Raw genomic sequence first — 17,300 nt, 5'->3', positions numbered from 1 at the left:
TTTCCTTTAATTAAAAAACTTCCACTGGCATCTCTGCCATGCAGCTCATTCTCGCCAAAATGAAATCAACTATCACGCCTCCGCTCTGTCTTTTGCACATAATCCCCAGAGTTATTAACAACAAACCAGAACTTGTACTCAACTGTGATACAAAGGAATCAAAAGTAGAGACGTGCCTTATTATTGCAAATTACATTTTTAAAATACATGGTGGAAGCCAGCTGTGTAAGCATTCCTTGTGGGACTGAGGCAACACACTTCTGCCACCCTTGCAAAGGGCGACCTTTTTTATCGCCTGTTCCACACGTGCTGGACTATGTAGCACTTTAAAGACTAACAAGATGGTTTATTAGATGATGAGTTTTCGTGGACCAGACCCACTTTTAAGCCTTTTAAGACTGCACTTGAAAGAGAATCCTCTGAACTGATATGCTAAAATTCAAGAAACACTGGAGATATTCCACAGAGATTTCAACAACCTACACCCACCATCAACCTCAGCCTGGACCATTCTACACGAGAGGTCCATTTCCTGGACACCACAGTACAAATCAACAATGGAAAATTAGACACCACTCTCTACAGAAAACCCACTGACTCATACAGTTACCTACATGCTTCCAGCTCCCATCCAGAACACACCATACGATCCATCGTCTATAGCCAAGCCCTTCGATACAACCGCATCTGCTCTAATCCCACTGACAGAGACCAGAAGCTTCAGGATCTCTACCAAGCATTTATAAATCTCAACTACCCACCCGGAGAAATAAAAAAGCAAATTGAAAGAGCCAGACGAATACCTAGAAACATCTACTTCAAGACAGACCCAAGAAAACCAACAATAGAACACCACTTGTCATCACCTACAACCCCCAACTTAAACCTGTCCAACACATTATCAATAAACTACAGCCTATACTGGAACAGGATACCATACTCAAAGAGGCTCTGGGAGACAGACCCATAGTCTCCTATAGACAACTACCTAACCTCAAGATGATTCTTACCAACAACCACAGGACATACCACACGAATACCAACCCTGGTACCTTCCCTTGCAACAAACCCCGTTGCCAGCTTTGTCCATATATTCATTCTGCTGATATCATTATTGGACCTAACCAAGTGAGTTATAAGATCAAGAACACATATTCCTGTGCATCCAGAAATATAATTTATGCTATCATATGCCGAAAGTGTCCGTCTGCTATGTACATTGGACAAACGTCTCAGACACTTCGCCAAAGGATTAATACCCACAAAACAGACATCAGACAAGATCACAAAGAAAAAACAGTTTCTTGCCATTTCAACCAGAAAGGACACTGTCTCAATGACTTAACCACCTGCATTCTGCTACAAAGACCTTTTACATCTGCACTTGAAAGGGAATCCTCTGAACTGTCATTCATGTTAAAATTCGACACTCTCCGGGGGGGGGGGACTGAACAAAGACCCCAACTACCTTACCCATTACCAAGATAGCTTCCCCAATTATCACCTCTAATACCATTAGCTCACAGACATCTAACTTTCCCCACCTCTAATATCATTAACTCACAGACACTTACCTTCCTTCCTCTCCCCCCCCGCATCCCCCTTCTGTTCTGAAATGTGATTTGTCCTTTTCATATGTGTTCATTTTTTTTAATTGTATCCTTTGGTATATATGGTTGTGACCATTTTCTTCCACTATTCGATCTGAGGAAATGGGTCTGGCCCACGAAAGCTCATAATCTAATAAACCATCTTGTTAGTCTTTAAAGTGCTACATAGTCCTGTATTTTGTTGAAGTGAGGAGTTACTGTATCAACCTGATTCTCTGACTAGGACATAATTTAACACAATTCCAATTTTTCACAAAGTTGTGACATACACCTTCACAAAAATACTGTGTGAAAAATCAGGGCTATACTAAGTTATACCAAATACTGCTATAAGTCACTTAATACCTGAGCTCCAGATACAGACTGGAGTTTTATTGGTTTACAAGATGAAAGTATTGGAAACCAGGTGCTACAAAGATGATGGTTGTTATTACAAGAGTGATGATACTTACATTGACTGGCACCTTTGATTTCCACACAAAGATCCCACTGACAGACGATTATGTAACAGGATTATTTCGGGCCAACTGTACTTGTTTTGTAGCAAGCAGGGGTTGAAGAGAGAAGGCAAATGCCCATTTATTGAAATTCAGAGCTTGGATGAGTTGAGAACAGCAGCATAAAGACATTTCAAATACCGTGTGACGTACTACACTGATGGGCACATTAAAAGCCACGGCTAGAACTTAGGACAGATACTGGTTATATATACACAAAGAACTGAGACAGTGTCTAGTTTTGCCATTAGACTGCTCAGTCTGTAAAATGAATGAGTGTCCAAGTCACGGAGAAGCACAGGATTAGTTAAACTATATTCTTTGTCCATCCAGACAGGCATCTGGATTATATCAGGATGATAAGCCTGATGCTAAAATTATTTTGCCAGGCTGATTTTTTGACAGGCAAGAAAAACACCCTTTGGGTATGTCTACACTACCACCCTACGAGGAGTAACGGTAGTCCGAATTAGAAAGCCTAATTCGAACTACCTACCCTGTGCCGCGTGTAGCCGCGGGCACGGAGTCTGAACTACCAGGGTTTTAAAAATGGTGGCGCCCGGCAAGATGCAAATGAAGCCCGGGATATTTAAATCCCAGGCTTCATTTGCAACTTCGATTGACTACATTAACCACCCTAGTTTGAACTAGGGTGGTAGTGTAGACATACCCTTAGTTCTAACATTATGGTGTATTAGAGCTAGCAAACGGACGTGGTCCTTGGGTTTGTACATTTTCATGACTGTTTTGCAAGGATATATATGTACCTGGACAACTGTTTTCCCCAGCCTCTTGTCTGCAGTGATCCCCAGGGATCCGATAACAGTCTTCAGCTGTGCGAAGGGCTTTATAAAGAGGATAGTGATCAGTTGTTCTCTGTGTCCAATGAAGTTAGGATGAGAAGTAATTTTTTTGCTGTTAGTTTGTGTGTCTTTTCCTAATTGATTTTCAAAAACTTTTTTGGCTTGCTTGACTTGTCAGAGTTTATCCTCCTCTCTATTTTCCCCAGTAGGATTTTACTTCCAATGTTTAATGCCGTGGTGTCCAACTGCTAGCCTCTAGCCATGTGCGGGTATTTGGCCGGGTGAGTGTGGCTAGTTGGCTTGAACAATATGGCCATTTGGTCGGTTGAGTGTGGCTAGTTCAGGACTGCTTGGACACCCTGGGATGTCTTTTTGTCTGTGCCATCTCTTAATCTGTTGTCAGCTATGGTGGTGATGGTTTGGCCTATTTTTTTAAAACCCTGGGATATACATTTAGTTTGCACCTCTCGTATGGTTTTTTTAAAAAGTTTCCATGCTACTTGCAGGCTTTTCACTCTTGTGACTGTTCCTTTTAATTTCCATTTTACTAGCTTCCTCACTGTATGTAGTTTGAAGTTACATGCTGCTATGGTGGGTTTCTTTGATATCTCTCCCTACAAGGATGTTACATTTAATTACATTCTGTCCGCTATTACCGATGGTTTCAACTATATTCACCTCTTGGATCAAATTCTGTGTACTATTTAGGACTCTATCATGTGCTGTCTCTCCTGTGGGTTCCAAGAAGCAATCATTAACGGTGTCTAGAAATGTTGTCTCTACATTTTGTCTATACAACATTGCCAGGTAATATATCTCAGAATGATAGCCTTCTTTACAACTACATCACTTTCTTGACTAATATTCAATTTGTGATCCACTATAACTCTCAGATCCTTCTTGGCAATTCTACCACCTTCCCAAGTAGCACCCATTTTATGATTTGGCTTTCCTTTCCTAAGAGAAGGCCTTTGCACTTATCTTTAACAAATTTCATCTTAATGTATTCTCAGAAGAACTGTCAAAAAGATTATACGTTATTCTAATATGTTATATCCTGTACTTCCAGTGCTAAAGAGTGTATAGAAAAAATGTACAGCTTGAAGTATATGCTATATGGAGGTGGTAGCAGTGGAGAGAATGAATGAATGAATTCTCTTTCTCTCTTGCGGGCTGGGAGAACAACTGCTGAAAATTAAATTTGTCAAATGCAACTTTTACACTTTCTGTCAATTTTAGTTTTAATGGATTTTTATTAATCTGAGCCAGAGGATTAATCCTCATCTATTTTTCCTGCTATTTGCCAATGCATATACTGCAATATTAAAGTTGTGATGGTAATTTACGCAAGAGGGTTCGACTGATGACTAATTACTGAAACAGCAAAATCTTACATGTTCACATTGCTGACAAAACCTCAGGAGGAAAATATTCCTGTCTGATCCGCTGCTAGTTTTCTATTTAATAAAAGTAAAATGTAACAAGCTAGGCCCAGGTTCTGACTTTACTCCCACCCTTGTAGCCCCACTACAATCGAGGAAGATGCATAGATGTAGCTGAGAGCAGACCATGTCATTAGTGACTCACTCATGATTTTCTGAGGAAAGGTTATTACTTCAACCATATGCCATAAAGCAGGGCTGGGCAAAATACAGCCGGGGGGCCAGAACCGCCCTACCAAGCCACCGGATCCAGCTCACCGGCCACCCTCCCGGGATCTTTGGGCACGCAGCTGCCACAGATTAAAGCGCAGTCTGGCAGCTCTCTGCTCTGCAGGGAAGGGGAGGCTCGTGTGATCTCCCACTCCCAGCCCAATCCTCAGCTCCTATCAGCTGGAAACAACCGGCCAATAGGAACTGAGAGATTGGCCTGGGGGATGCGGGCAGCGCAAGCCTCTTCCCCCTCCTGGAGCAGAGAGCCAGGTGGAGGGAGCAGCCTGCAGCTCTAAGTGATCTGGGGTTGCAGCAGGCAGGGAGCCCAGCCTGCCTTGGAGGTGCTGCAGGGTCCCTGGCTTAGGTAAGCGCCTCCCAGTCAGAGCCTGCCTCTGGCACTCCTGCCCCTCCCGAACCCCAACTCCCTCCCCCAGGTCACCATCCAAACCCTCTACACCCTCCTGCCCCAGGTCACGACCCCCTCCTAGACCCTGTACCCCTTCCCAGACCAGAGTCCTCTCCTGCACCCAAACACCCGCCCAGACCCTGCCCCAGGTCACCACCCAAATCCTCTGCAGTCTGCACCCCCTTTTCCCCTTCTCCCAGGTCACAATTCCCCTCAGACTTTGCACCCTCCTGCCCCAGGTCACAACTCCCTCTCTCATCCAAACTCCCTCCCAGACCTCACACTGTCTCCTGTACCCCACTCTCTTACCCCATGCACCCTTCTGCACCCAGCCTCCATCCTAGACCCCGCACATCCTCCACAAAATGTGCGGCCCTTGGCTACTTTCCAAAATCTTGTAGTGCCCCCCCAAAAATTATTGCCCACCTCTGCCATAAAGCATTAATATCAATCCACAACCAAATTCCACAACAGTTAAGTGTCATGCAAGCTAATGAAATCAGAGCTGAAACTCCAATTCGGCAAAGTACACAAGCAGGTATGTAACATTAAGCAACCACACAGACCAGGCCTGGGTAAAATACGGTCCGTGGGCCGCATATAGCCCGCCAAGCCACTGGATCTGGCCTGTGAACACTGGGGAGTCCCAGGCAGGCTCCCTGCTTGCCCCGTCCCACCCACACTCCGCTCAGAGAAGTGGCTGATGGGCCGTTTCTCTTTAAAAACTGTGAGCCTGGAAGGGAGGAGGGGAAGGCTTCAGGCGCTGCTCCCACCCCCGACACAAACCCACTGGCTGGTTTCTGGCCAGAAACTGGCCAATGGGAGCTGCCTGTTTAAATAACAGGCAGCACACAAAGCAGGCCCACACCCACCTCCAGCTCATAGTTAGTCACACATGTGCAGGGCAGGCTCACAGTCTGTCTGAGAAACGTGGTGGGCTGCTGGTCAGGAGTCACTCAGGAAAGTCTACTGGCCAGAGCCTGCCTCTGCCACTCCAGCCCCTCTCTTCCCCAACCCTCTGCCCCCCTCTGCTTCAATTACCCAAATGCTCTGCCCCCTTCCTGCATCCATGCAACAGCTCTGAGTGGTCAGACACCTTCAGAACTTTATTTGTCCACTCAGCCACACCTGTGAATTAAAGTTACTTTAAATAATCTAATGAGTAGTTGGCTGGTCCCATGACCCAGGTCACAACTGCCTCCTTCACCCAAACTCCCTTCCAGACCCTGCTCTCCCTCCTGCTCCCCAATCCATTACCCCAAGCTCTCTTCTGTACCCAGCCTCCATCCCACACCCTGCACTTCCATTGATATCATGGAAGTGTGTGGCCTTGAGCCAGGGCTGGATTAAGGGGCGCCTGATTGCAGCTCTAAGGAGCGCCGTGTGCCCGGCCGCGCAGGGCCCCTTAAGAGTTGCAATCAGGCGCGGTGCGCCTGGGACCGTGCGGCTCCCCTTAGAGCTGCAATCAGGCGCCACGTGCCCGACTGCAGCTATAAGGTGCGCAGTGCGCCGGGGGGCGGGTGTGGCCAGACAGCCCGCCTCCATATCATCCATCTTATTTGCTTCCCTGAAGCAGTACAGGACAGAGAAGGAGCAATAAAATCAGCATAGTCTATGCTGGCTCATCTGATCCTGAGAAGCTGAAACATAGATATGAGGAGAGATCAGGATATGCGAGACTGCCACCGGCCGGCACCTATGTTGATTCGAACACACACACAGTCCCTGGAAGAGGAATTTCCCACTGAGAAAACAATGTCCCGTACGTCCAATTTAATCATCTCAAATCTCTCTTACAAGTGTAAATTAAGTTCACAACTCCCTTGTAAGAACTGGTCTCACAAAAGACAGACCAGCCCCATTTGGCATGACAGATAAGAAAGAGAAAATACGTGACCCCATGAGTATATAAGATGGGCCCAGCATACACTCACTTTGAGTGTCATTCTACCCTCTACCTGCTGGTCGGGTTAGGTGTTTGACCTCCCGAGGTTCCATGGGGACGCCCACCTCGTATTTTCGTCTTTCCTAGGAATTGAGGGACCGGCCCTGGCCTGACATGCTGGAGTCGAGAGGCACAGAAGGGGGTAAAAATTGTACCTGGATGTGGTCCTCTGTCTTAAGTGTACACATAGAAAGAGTAAGCTGTTACTTGGTACCATTATTTCTATTTTTCTATCTTTATCTTCTTTGTAACCATTTTTAAAACCTATATTTTGCTAATAGTTAAGAAATAGAACAATAGCCATTGCAACCATATGATTTATAAGCTTCCTCAATAAACCTGTAACTGTTTAAGCTTTAACCTGACTCCTTCAGTTGCTGTAACAGAACCAAGCACAATTTAAAAGAACTTCAGCCGGTCTAAAGGGACAGTTATAGGAAGAGCTTGGGCGTTTGGATCTGTGTCACTCCCAGGTGACAGGATCCACTGGGGCATCTTTCAGTCTTTCCCCAAGGCTGCCCGCTGCGAAGGAATTATGAATTCTAGCAGCTGAAATCTAAGATGTAATAAGCTCTTCCTATATAACGGGGCGTCTGTTGGCCTGCTGGCCACCCTCTGCGATGGTCCTAGCAGTAAAGGCACGGACGTTAAACCTTTTCTCGGAAACATACACACACACACTGCCCTGACCGTCGGCTGACAGCGGGGCACATGCATTGTGCGCCCGCTGCCCGGGGCACAAGAGTGGCTCGAGCTGGCCCTGCCTCCACCATATTCCAACATCAAAAATGATTGCCCATCCCTGTCCTAGATCCATAAACTAGTGGGCTTAAAGTTACACATATGCTTAAATACCTACCTGGATTGGAGTTTAACCCATGTCAAAACACTGATCTTTCTTCAGCAACGCTGCAGAATAACAACTGGAGATTGGGAATGAGGCCCAGAGGGCCTCCTTCATGCTGTTGCAGAGCATGTTACTAGGTGACCACTATCCTCAGCACTGCAGGTCAGACTTCTAGGCTGCAGTCGCACACAGGGGAGGTCAGTGGCTTTGGTAGTCTCTTTTAAACTAATGGGATTTCACTTTTTCTATTCTTCAGCCTACCTAGTAGGCAGCTGATGAAATTCCCCATAGCTTCCACAGGATCTTAATATGCAAAGCTGCTGGCAACGTACAGTTTATTCTTCTAACCCACTCAGTTAAAAAATACAACTTACTTCCAGTCTTGAGTATACGTTTTTCCTCCTCCTTCAGCCTGTTCTGCATCAGGCGTAGGGAGTTCTCTGCTTCCTGCAAAGAGTGAATATTTCAGAATCAGAACAGCCGCCATATTCCCAGGCCAAGTGGCTAATAAGATGCTTCTGTCTTAGCAGATAAGGGCACACAGGAGCAGACTGAGACGAGAGAGTTTCAGCCTGAGAAGTGTTTCAGAAAGAAACGGTCTTCATATAAATTGGGGAGTTCATGCCTGCTTTGATCCCAGGGCAAGGATGGAAGGAAGACACAGCGGTAAAGCAGTGCACAGCCAGTCAGCCAGAGTCCTGTGACAAAACCTTCACTCACTGCACTGAAAATGAACACAACTGTCTCAATCCCATGTGCAGTAACTGCCCTTACTATGTGAAAGGCTCTTCCTGCGGAAAGGAAAAAGCTGGAAGGTAAGTATGGTACAATGGGGTGTAAAGGCAAAGGACAGGTGACTAGAACAGTGGCTGCTGAACTGATGGACAGTGATGAGTTTCTGGGAGCAGGATTCCCCCCAAAACCAGTGATTCACAATTCATTAAAAGGCCTGAGTCTAAGGAGCAAGAACAACACAGAAGCAACTATAACGTGGCCTTTGGGCACTGCACAACCCTGAAGGCAGGTGTAAATGGCTAGCTAGGAATGGCTCTGTTACACAGTAAATGCAGAAGTGTTGTGTGCTATCTGAGATTCAGGAGAGTGGGGAAAGCTGGAATACAGGAAATTTAGCTGGAGCACTGGTGTTTTCAAGGGTAGCAGTAGTTAGGCCCGGGAAGTGGTACATTCCTCCCAGCCCGACATTCTGAGGAAGGAAACACGCCTGCCCTTGCAAAAAGCATCGAGGATGAGGGCAGATGTGCAGAGCGAGTACCACAGAAAGACAACTGCTTGAGAGCAGTTAGCAGACCTGTTAGCCTGAGTTCGCCACAAAATGGCTGCAGGCAGCAGAGGGCAAAGAGTGCAGTTGAGTTTATGAAGTTTGCTATGCTTTGGGACTACAACAGACCCACGCCACTAAAGTGCATGCCAGTGTGGTGGGGTTCATGGACACAAGTGGGGTGAAAGAATACAAGCTTATTCTGTGAGGATCGACTAGCTCGTGAGTAAATCGCTGTACACGTCAGAGCAGGACAGCGAGACGCACAGTGCAGACCTTTAGGTAAGGGGGTTACAAATGAGTGTAAGTTTAGATGAGGTGGGTGCAGAGTGCAGCAGACAGAGTAGAGCTAAACTAGACTGGATAAACTTGTCAAGGTGTCTAAGAGTTCCCTAAAAGCCTGGTGGTGGTGGTAACGGACTAACATCAGCCCCTTTTATTAAAAAAAATATATGGAAAGTAAAACGAGAGGTGAAAAAAGTCCAGGAGTCAGCTCCTGCTCCATGCTCTAGCTCCTTTTTGCCACTCTGACAATGTTAAGGAGCCATAAAACCACCCTAACTGGGCACCTGAAGGCATGGGAGACTCTCTGGATAGGGCGGACCCAGTGTAACAACCGTATGTCATCCTCCACTAGCCTATATGGTGGTGGAGCCATGTCAGAGGTAAGCCCCGTAGGAGGGGCCAGGCCTGGAGTGCTCTGCTGTTACAAAGTATCAGAGGGGTAGCCATGTTAATCTGGATCTGCACAGACTCCTTGTTGCTTTCTGCTGCTATAGTGATCCCTGGCTCACAGAACGGCCCTTGGGGGGCTCTGACCAGCTGGGGGAAGTTAGAGCAGCCTCAGTGATGAGAGGCATCTTAGAAACATGATGCATTAGCTAGGATAAGGTAAATAAAATAAGACACAGTGTCACACAACCCTCATCAGTTTGCCAACAATTAATCCAATGATTTAGCTATTCCTCCTGCCAAAAATATAATGGATGTGCAGTCTCTGCGACAGCCCCACAAAAGCAAGAAAGGCAGACAACAGCTTTAATGTACTCTTGGACTGGGTTCTGTCTTTTCTGGGGCTTTGATTTTCCAGGCAGTAACCCACCCACCTTTAGCAGGAGAGCTAGTGTGCATGTAATTAAAAATTATAAACACAACAAGTGCTTTGATGGAAGCCTATGCTCTGTCAAGCTGCATATTAAGTATTCATACGTAGCATGAAAAAAGTGTGTGACACAGGGAGCAAGATTAGAAGGGAAGATGAAAGGGCCACTGATCTCAGGAGGAAATTGTCCCTCCTAGAACATATGCGGAGCTACACAGTAAGCGCTTAATGACTAGAACACCAACATATTAAACCTGCTCTATTTCCAAATGTACTGCAAGTATACATCTGAAAAGGACACACTTTGGTTGCATGGTTTGTAATACAACCCTCTCTACACTTTCAGTGAGAACAGTGTAACTTTAACAGCTGTGGCACAGATATGCTATTGAGGGAAGAGCACTTCCTCTCTCCAAATCTCACGGAGCAGCAAAGGAGGACTTCTAGCCAGCGCTTGTGAAAACTGCTGGGAAGGTGGATGGGCTACTGGACTAGTGCAGTGCGTATGGACCCCTTTTAATCCATTACAACGTTATGGACACACCTGCAAATACAGCTATTTTCAAACATTCCATTACTTGATAATCATTTGATGTATTCACGTAACATGATCACAGAACTAAATATTCAATATATATTTATAATTACACAATATACGAATATTTATTAAAGTGCATAAGTGTTTTTATACACTGTACATTTATTTTCATTTCTATTTTATACTTTCCCTGGAAACCCTACAGTACCATCGTGGATCACCAGGAGTCTGCAGACCATACGCTGGGAACCACTGGACCAGAAGCACCTTAGCCCCTCGGGGGCAGCGCCAGGTCACCAGACAAGGCATAAGCTGTGCTTGGCAGGGAGGGCTAGCTGTGTGCACCCCTCATGGAATGTGGGTGTTCGGCTCGCACCCGCGAGGCATTATCTACACTTAAAAGGGTTTGATCAATGGGCAAAACTCTGCAGGAAACCCCTTGAGGAATCATACCATACACCAGGAGATAAGTACAGTTCAAATCAGTTCCCGACTCCTGCCGCAGCCCCAAGCCCCAGCAGTCACGCCTGGAAGGCCTGAAGCTCTGAGCTCTGGCAGGCATGCCCATGGGGCTGAGTCCCTTCCCTACTGGGCAGAAGCCAGAGGCAGCACACTGGGGGCACATGGGGTCACACGCCCTCCCAGATTTTTTCCAGGGCTTGCTGGCTCTGCTCTGTCGCACTCCATCAGCCCCCCTGTAGCCAGCAAGGTGGGATCTGCGACCCTGGGGAGCGGCAGCAGCAAACAGCTGGGAGCTGCAGGGACAGCCACTGCTTTTACTGCCTCCTTTCCTCACAGAGCTAAAGCAGTGGCCCCTCCCTGCAGCTCCCAGCTTGTTGCCATTGCCACGCCAGGAGCCACTGAAGTTTAGAGGGGGGTGCCTTGGGAGGCATGACACAGGCCAACGACTCAAATTCATTTGCTCAGCACAGCCCTACTGTGGGAACGGAGTGCAGTGCAAGCTGGGTATGGAGGGTCCACGGACAATGGTCCCTGTCCCTGGAGGTGCCAGGAAGAAATAATCCCCTAAAACAGGGAGAACACAGAACTGCAACTGTTCTCCTAGCTAGGCAGCACAAGGCAGGGACCCCTGCACGCTTCTGCTTTGCTTCCTTACAAAAATAACCAAATCACACGGAACGAATGGTATGTTTCAGACGCCCATGGAAATGGCCATAAGGAAGTTTTCAGAGTTTTTAAAAGGCATTATGACTAGGAGAGCTAACAGCTCCACGGAAAGCTGCTAATGATCACTTAGAATTGTGGATACAATACTGCTAAGCCTCGGTGGGCATTATGCGCTCCTGGGGTACAGCAAGAGAATAAAGGTCACAGCACCAAGTCTGAACAGAGCACAATACACTCTGTGGGACACGAAAAAACAGCCAGGTACCGACCTTGCCAATAACTGAAACAAGTGAAGTCACTGGGCCAATACCAACAGGGGCTCCAACTCTGTGAATGCCAATTTTCATGCCTATGTTTTGGTGTGTGCAAATCCTTGCCTACACACTTGCAAATCCAGCAGCGAAGCCTCTAATTGCCCGGCCTGCACACACACGTGCAAAAAGGCTAACTACTGAGCCCATCTGGTACAAGTAAATCTGAGATTCTGTGCAAGAAAACCTGCCGATTTAGAGGCTGCTTTTGGAATAAGTATTTTGAGCGCTGAAAATTCCAGTGTAGGCAACTGAAACACCACTCCATACTCCATGCTCCATACTCATCTTTTCAGTGGGTTGAAGCTTAATTATTATAACATGATTCAGCTAGGAGACATCTGTTTTCTTGTTCACTGAACACAGTTCTTTACATTTACTGTGCATCAGATAGCCAGGCTGAGCACACGCCTAAGTCCCAGAATCCTCCAGCCGCCCACACGCAGAACTCCTACTGTTCCTAGCCTCTGTTCCATGTTAGCCATCGCCCAGTGGGACGCCCAAGAGCCTCCAAGGTAACACAAGTTAGAGCACAGGAGTTCTGAAAGTTAAAAAAAAAAAAGCACTCGAGCTGCTCACAGCAGCTGCCATTAAGTTTCTATAGTGATAGAAATGTAGCCGTGTTAGTCTGGGGTAGTTGAAGCAAAATGCAGGACAATGTAGCACTTTAAAGACTAACAAGATGGTTTATTAGATGATGAGTTTTCGTGGGCCAGACCCACTTCCTCAGATCAAAACGTTTTGATCTGAGGAAGTGGGTCTGGCCCACGAAAGCTCATCATCTAATAAACCATCTTGTTAGTCTTTAAAGTGCTACATTGTCCTGCATTTTGCTTCAATTAAGTTTCTATGTGAGGTTGGGCTTTTAGCATTTGTCTGCAGTTCAATATACACTTGAACCTCTGTAATCCGGCAACCTGCGGAAATAGGCTATACTGGATTATGGAATTTTCTGGACCATGGGTGTTTTCCCACAATGAAGTGTGCTGGGGTGGAAGTGCAGGATCTGGGAGTGGGGGAGGCTGCAGGAGAGTGCAGGGGGTGGGAGTGTGGGATCTGGCTGTAAGGAGGATTGGGGTGGGGCGCTTATCTGGTGCCTCGCTCCCAGGGGCACATGTGGCTCTGTGCCCCCCACCACACCCAGGCAGCGCCCCGATGCTATGGGAGTGGTGGGGAAAAGCCTCCAGACCAGAGCTTCGCTGCACTGCCATTCCCCCAGCTGGGGGGAGGGAGAGTGTCAGCATATAGAGCTGCTTCCTCCTCCCCCTGCCAGGGTCCAAACCATGGGTATTCCAGGCTCAGGGACACCCAGTTTACTAAGGTTCAAGTGTACTCTGCCCCCTCCTCTAGCAAGCCCTATGGTACATTCCAAAGTACCTGAAACACTGATCACTTCAGAGAGACACATGCATTTAGTCGTTTGTTTCTACAGCCAAGGCAGTCGGAGATCCCCAGCAGAGGCAGTACTTCATTTCTTGGGTGCATTTTCATGCCCCTGAGGTTTCTACAACACACCTTTCTCTTTCTGGCTTCCCTTCCTGAGGAATAACAGTTCAGGCATTCTTCAGCGAGAGAGACTGGAGGAATTGTTATTGCAAGGGTGATGAGATCCCTGGAACCAAACCGCAAGACATGTATATAAGAGAAACCATTTCAAATCAGGAGGGTCCTAATTGCAGCACCTTTAGCACCAGTGGGATGCAGCCTCTTTTGGGATGAAGCGAAACCACCAGTACGGAGTCTCAGTCCTGCTAAGACAGTTGGATGAGTGTAAGGAAGCCAGCAGCTGTCCCAACTATGGGGAACCAGCCAGTAATCTTCAAAGTCTGCCCTCTGGGCTGGGAGACTCTTTATGTAAATTTCATGGTGTGCAGAGGTGACATTCCCAATGGTTTCTGATTGCCTGACAGTTCTGGACGTCCCCGCTGCCGGCTCAAACAGAGGCCTTTAACTAATCGCAGTTGTAATCTACAGAGAACACCCATAGTCTGTACCAGAGACTTTTAAAAAACCAAACCCCAAAATGATAATGACTCAGAGAGACAAGGCAGGTGAGGTAATATCAATCTCTCGCTAATATCCTGGGACCAACCCAGCTACCATACAGCAGATAACGAACCAAGCTATCGCCGGGCCTCTAAAGTGTTAGGTGTCATCTAAGGACACTTCTGACTGTTCTACCGTAACTTCCTGCTATTCCACACGAGCCAGAACACAATTACCTTTCATGGTCTGGGCTATGCCTAGAAGGAACAGAATGACAAATTAGCCTGCGTATCAGCAGTCTGCTAGGAGTCTATAAGGCAAGATGCAAAATGTCAGAGTCTGGGGAGCTGAGTACAATCTATCATGAGCCAAACGGCCAAGTGTTAGAAACTGAGAGAATGAGGGGGGTTATGGAACAGAGGGAAAGCTTCATTAGAGATTTCAAGTGTGAATGAGAGAAAGAATCAGCGAGAGAGAGTGTGTGGAGAGTGAGCGGGGGGGAGGGGGATATTATAGCCCATAATGAGGATTTTCTATCTGTCTTTTTAGATTTACAATTACAGTCCCAAAAACAAAACAAAGAGCCCAAGTTCCTACTGACTGGTGGCAGCTTACTCCCACGTGTGCTGCATGTGAGGGTGAAACACCGGTCGGAGTACTGCACATTGCTCATCTTTTCAACTGCACCAAGCATCTGCTCTGATGGGCATTAATTTGATGATGGATAATAGAACACTTAGAAACCTGCCCATCTCCTTCTGGGAATGTGCACAAGGTTCTGAGAACAAATAATAAAAGGAATCTTACTGCACGATGGAAATGGAGGCTTCTCCTTCCAAGAATGTAAACCAAGAGATGGTCGTGTCATTACTATTCAGCACCAGGGGGTTAAAACTAATAGAGGCAGCTAAACATTGGGAGGGGACCTGTGAAAGAATGAAACAAAGGCTGCCAAAGCACAGAGAGGGGCCAGGGACCAGCGCATTTGCATAACAATTTAGTTCCTCTGAACTCAATCCATGCGAAACACTCCATCCAAGAAACTGCTTTTGGGGTGAGGGCTCTGCCTAGATGGGCAGGTTCTGGGTGGTGCCAGGGATGAGGGGTTTGAGGTTCAGGAGGGTTCTCTGGGCTGCAACCAAGGGGTTTGGTGGGCAGGAGGGAGGATCAGGGCAGGGGCAGAGGGTTGGGGTGAGGAGTGCGAGGGCTCTGGCAGGGGATGTGGGCTCTGGGATGGGGTTGGGGATGAGGGGCTTGAGGTGAAGGAGGTGGCTCCAGGTAGGAGCAGACTCAGCGTGTTTGCATCTGTATGGCACACTGGTGCTTCCTCCAGAGATCCCAGCTGGCTCAGTAAAACAAGCGACAAAGGGAAATGAGAAGGACTCTGGGCATGGCAAGTGAACTGCCAGTAACATGTAGCTGCACATGGAGCTCCACCATAGGAAATTCAGTGGGAGACTTGCTGAGCTCTAGCGTAAGTCACAGTAGCGTTCACGCAAGCCATAGATCTGGACATCACAGCTGCAGATTTATATGACTCTCCCCACCTAATTACATTCCCTTCTCCAAATTAACAAACCTATTTTATGGTCTAATCAGATTTTCTCTAAAATTCTCCCCCCCTTAACATCAGAGAGTTCCAAATGCTTTCAAACACTCCAATAAAAGCAAGCTCTACCCTGCATGTGTATTTGTACATTTTTTAGTTCAGTAGAAACGAGGCTTTGCTAGTCTGCAATGTTCCTTTCAGTATTACCCTCGCCATTTTCATGAGATTTGGTACTTCTGAAATGGCAGGAGCTATATGAAAAGACATGATAAAATATAATGGCATGGACTGCTCTTTAACACCCACTGAGACTGCAATGCTATGGTCTTCAATAAGAGATAATTTCACACACAGGACAACAGCAGTTGTGGTGATGACAGTTCTCTAGCAAAGGATCTGGCCTGGCCCTGGTTGAGCAGACATAAGTGACTGACTGAACATCTCAATTAGCAGTAAAAGCAGACTCAGTATTTTCGCTCCATGCTCAGTTTGCCCAGGGAGCAGGAATGACAGTGAAAAACCAAGGCAAGCTAGCACACAATCTTTCTTCTACAAGCTGATTCTGATTAATTCTAAGTGGTATGAACTGTGGAACTACCATGTTGTGTTAATGCCAATTAGTACAAAATTAGGGCTGTGCCTTCAGGGCCTGGACCCCAGCTCTGAGTGGCCCCAGAGGATCCGCAGTTTGGGGATTGAAATCTCTGCCTGCTTCAGAGAGGGCAACCGTCACTGAGAGGAAAAGATCTGGGGAAAATCTCTCATTTTCTGTCATATATGGTCTGTGTATTTTTCGATACAGTGACATGATCTGCTTCTTAAACTATAACCATATTGATCCTTTTACAAAAACAAAGTAGATATTTGATAGAAAAGGACAGTAAATATGTACACATATTATCTAAGACACTAACAATGTGTCCAGGTCCTCTGGCCTATGCTGAACTAGTCTCATTTATGTGCCTGTCACCTCTTCTGGGCATGTATCTTATCGTGTTTTCTAATGTGCCATATACCTTCCAAGTGCTCTATACATTTGGGCTGTGTCTACACTGGCATGAATTTCCGGAAATGCTTAAAACAGAATAGTTTTCGTTATAAGTATTTCCGGAAAAGGAGCGTCTACATTGGCAGGCTGCTTTTCCGGAAAAGCCCTTTTTCCGGAAAAGCGTCTGTGGCCAATGTAGACGCGCTTTTCCGGAAAAGAGCCCCGAGCGTCATTTTCGCAATCGGGGCTTTTTTCCGGAAAAGACTACAGGGCAGTCTACACTGGCCCTTTTCCAGAACAGTGTTCCGGAATAAGGACTTATGCCTGAGCGGGAGCAGAATAGTTTTTCCGGAATAGCGGCTGATTTTGTACAGTAGAGCATCGTTGCTTTTCCGGAAATTCAAGGGCCAATGTAGACAGCTCGCAGCTTATTCCGGAAAAGCAGCTGATTTTCCAGAATAAGTGGCGCAGTGTAGACACAGCCATGCAGTAACAACAGAGATGACATAGGAATATTTGTCTTGCCCTATTAGCACATATACAAATCATCTCACGCACTTCAGTTGGACATGTGCATGCCAACCACACAGTCTGCCCAAATCAGCCAGAATTACATCCATCTGAGGACTTTCGAAGCAGGCAGATTTCAAGCCAGATGT

General features: G+C 46.7%; 1 protein-coding gene across 2 annotated transcripts in view; it reads right to left on the bottom strand.

The window, feature by feature from the left end:
• Positions 1–17,300, bottom strand: part of IFT38 (intraflagellar transport 38) — a 104,625-nt gene that overhangs the window by 19,900 nt on the left and 67,425 nt on the right. For both annotated transcript variants that reach the window (XM_075899088.2, XM_075899089.2), the window contains exon 9: positions 8,135–8,207. In XM_075899088.2, the coding sequence (XP_075755203.1) occupies positions 8,135–8,207 (73 nt within the window). The remainder of the gene's footprint in view (positions 1–8,134; positions 8,208–17,300) is intronic.

This window comes from Pelodiscus sinensis, chromosome 15 (assembly GCF_052426305.1).
Source record: "Pelodiscus sinensis isolate ZL-2025 chromosome 15, ASM5242630v1, whole genome shotgun sequence".
In the NCBI taxonomy this organism is placed as follows: Eukaryota; Metazoa; Chordata; order Testudines; family Trionychidae; genus Pelodiscus; species Pelodiscus sinensis.
The sequence above is the reverse complement of the archived record's forward strand: the minus strand, read 5'-3'. Positions and strand labels throughout refer to the sequence as shown.